Below are 3,312 nucleotides of genomic sequence, written 5' to 3'. Positions count from 1 at the left end.
GAATGACCTTGGCCAAGTCTAAAGGATGAGGAGCAAGGGCAAATCTGAATGTGGTGAGCGTTTAGACCAGGCCGACCTCCACTCCAAGGCCACATACCCTGGTCCAGAGCAGAAGTCTCAGGCTTTACTGCGCAGCCAGGGTTGCATTGGTTGTCTCAATGAAAATGGCTTGGAGGTCTCCACCTGGTGCCGCGTGTGACAGTGAAGCGTTGGACAGAGGCCCAAGCAAGGGAGGAAGGTAGGCACAGGCTGGATCGCTGAGCTTTTCTGCCTAAAGAGTGAAGAAGGGAGAGGAGATCGATCCCCTAGCAAAATTAACAGACCCTACACTTAGCGAAGTCTCCCCCTCCCCCTCGCTCTTCCCTGCCTCTCCCCCCAACCCCCTCCTCCGCTTCTGTTGTGACTCGGGCAGCCTATCCCGAGGGTGGGGAGCTGCCGAGGAGCCTGAGCTGAGCGGTACTCCGCAGCATCACGTGCTGAAGTGGGGGCTATAAAATCCTGGAGCTGGGGCTCCGGGCGGGGGACGTGAGGACCAACCCTCTCCAGGGACCCCTTTGTTCGAGTCCCAGACATCTCAGCATCCCCAAGGGCTTGACCGCTCGCATACGCCCAGCTCTAAGGACAGACAGAGCTCAGATCACAGAAAGAGAGGAGGGGACGCAGCGGCCCGCAGGACAAGCCATTCATCCCCCGTCGACATGTCGCGCTCCTTCTACGTGGACTCACTTATCATCAAAGACTCCTCGCGGCCCGCACCCTCGCTGCCGGAATCGCACCCAGGGCCGGATTTCTTCATCCCGCTGGGCATGCCGTCCCCGTTGGTGATGTCAGTGTCCGGGCCTGGCTGTCCGTCCCGCAAAAGCGGCGCTTTCTGCGTGTGCCCGCTTTGCGTCACCTCGCACCTGCACTCCTCTCGCCCGCCCGCAGGAGCCGGTGGCGGAGCTACCGGGACCGCAGGGGCTGCGGTGGCGGGCGGCGGGGTGGCTGGAGGCACTGGCGCCCTACCTTTGCTCAAGAGCCAGTTCTCTCCGGGTCCTGGGGACGCGCAGTTTTGCCCACGGGTGAGCCACGCACACCATCACCACCACCCGCCTCAGCACCACCATCACCATCACCAGCCCCAGCAGCCCGGCTCGGCTGCAGCGGCGGCCGCTGCGGCGGCGGCGGCGGCGGCTGCGGCAGCAGCAGCCCTGGGACACCCGCAGCACCACGCACCTGTCTGCGCCGCCACTACGTACAACGTGTCCGACCCACGGAGATTCCACTGCCTCACCATGGGTAGGGCAGGGTCCCTGCGCGCCTCCGGGGAAACAAACTTTGCGCCGTCAGGGAAGGAGGTGGGAGCCCAGGGGCGGAGTGTGGAGGAAGGTGGGATCTTTTGTGGAACTGTTGAGATCTTCCCCAGAAATTCCACGGAGGTGGAAGTTAAGAAATCAACCTCTTGGCGAGACCTCGTGCACTTAGCTCTACAGGTGCACAAATGTCGTGCGTCCTCTGGGCTTTGGGGACCTGGATCAGGACTTCAGAGAAATAGGAGGTTAAACTGACTGAGACTTTGCATGGATGTGTTTGAACTTCTGTATGGGATCTTAGCTTCTAGGTTGGTCAAAGGGTGTCTATCTATGCCTTTGGCTGAGGCTGCTAGCTGGTTCGCTTTGCTAGGCCGACGGAAGACGGCGGACGAGTGGACAGAGAAAGCAGCAGGTGCAAGTTCCACTGAAGTCCTTTAACTTAAAATCCAGGTCATTAAAGGCCTTAATTCTCACGAACGCCTGTCTCACTTCCAGACAGGCCGCGGAATGCGAACCAGGGACCAGCTTGGGTGGGTTGGGTTAGAATGGGTTCTGGAGACCCTTTCTTTCCAAGGGTTGTCAAGTAGCGTGGGGTCTCTTTTTCTGCGTCTCACCTCTCTGCTCTCTTTCGGGTCCGCAGGAGGCTCCGATACCAGCCAGGTACCCAACGGCAAAAGGATGAGGACAGCATTTACTAGCACGCAGCTCCTGGAGCTGGAGCGAGAATTCTCTTCCAATATGTACCTGTCTCGACTCCGGAGAATCGAGATCGCGACCTACCTGAACCTGTCAGAGAAGCAAGTGAAAATCTGGTTTCAGAACCGTCGTGTGAAGCACAAGAAGGAGGGGAAAGGCGCTTCGAGGAACAATCACGCAAGCTGCAAGTGCGTGGGTAGTCAGGCTCACTATGCGCGCTCGGAGGACGAGGACTCCTTGTCCCCAGCCTCGGCTAACGAAGACAAGGAGATTTCCCCCTTGTAAAGGTGGAGGCTCCTTCTCCAGCTACCTACTCTCGGTACCCCGGCCCCCTCTTCCCCGTCAGCACAGGGACCAAAGTTCTAGTTCATTGCCCTTATCCCATCTGGAAAAGAAACTCTGAAAAGTCCAGGGAATTCACTGCTGGGCCGATTTTGAAGCTAGCTTCTCTTCATCTGGGACTCCACTCAGTTACGGATTGGTTTTTGGCTTGTTTGCTTTTTTTTTAATGTAAATAATCTAGAGTTCTAATCAGTCTCACATAACAGGAAAAAACAGGGTTGATTTAAGTTTAACACTGTGGGGGGGGCATTGGTTGAAGCCGCGTGTCATTTGCCACCCTGTCTTTTCAGAACTTGAAGAGAACAGGGGATTTTCATTGTTTTTGTTGTTGTTTTAAAATGAAATAATTGAAGTTGTCATTAATATAGAGAGTTAAACTCCGTAGGTCTTGTTTTCTGAAAATTTTCATGGAGGAGAGTTCTAAATCCAAGTCTCTGGAAGTCCCTTTGTATGTGAATAGTTTTATATAAAATACATATTTATATTTATTTAAATAAATGAAACGAAATAAATGTTTTTAATTCGTGGTACTTGTCCCCTACCCCCACCCCCTCACACCGTATCTAGAGACAGTCCTGGAGTAAGGACTTGGAGGTTAAATACTGACTGCAATTTAATGGGGGTCACTCAGCTGATGGAACTTGGAATTAAAGGTTTTATGGGTAAGAGAAACTTCTTACCAAAAAAAAAAAATTCAGTCCTCATTTGAGGTGACCCACCAGCTAGTGCTTCTTTCAAAAAACAGGTGACAGCCCAGCTTGCATAACACAGGGTGGAAGAACACCCAAGAAACCTCATATGTAGTAGAGGGAAAAATCACACACCCACAATGTTTCCCTTTTATTTGTTTGAACCGGGGCTCAGACTTTGTAGCCCAAGGTTGCTTTCCACTCAGACATTCACCTGCTTTTGCCGCCCATGCTCGGCCTACAGCCAGTGTTTACTTGCACTCACTCTTAGCCCCAAACCCACTATTTATTTC

General features: G+C 53.7%; 1 protein-coding gene across 1 annotated transcript; it reads left to right on the top strand.

Moving 5' to 3' along the window:
- The first annotated feature begins 533 nt into the window (after positions 1–533).
- Positions 534–2,856, top strand: Gsx2 (GS homeobox 2). Its single transcript, XM_028780822.1, has 2 exons — positions 534–1,278; positions 1,933–2,856. Exons 1-2 carry the CDS (start codon positions 699–701, stop codon positions 2,271–2,273), a joined length of 921 nt encoding a protein of 306 aa, XP_028636655.1. The 5' UTR covers positions 534–698; the 3' UTR covers positions 2,274–2,856.
- Positions 2,857–3,312: the final 456 nt, after the last annotated feature.

This window comes from Grammomys surdaster, unplaced genomic scaffold, assembly GCF_004785775.1.
Source record: "Grammomys surdaster isolate TR1022 unplaced genomic scaffold, NIH_TR_1.0 372, whole genome shotgun sequence".
Taxonomy (NCBI): Eukaryota; Metazoa; Chordata; class Mammalia; order Rodentia; family Muridae; genus Grammomys; species Grammomys surdaster.
This window is presented reverse-complemented; position numbering and strand designations above follow the sequence as displayed.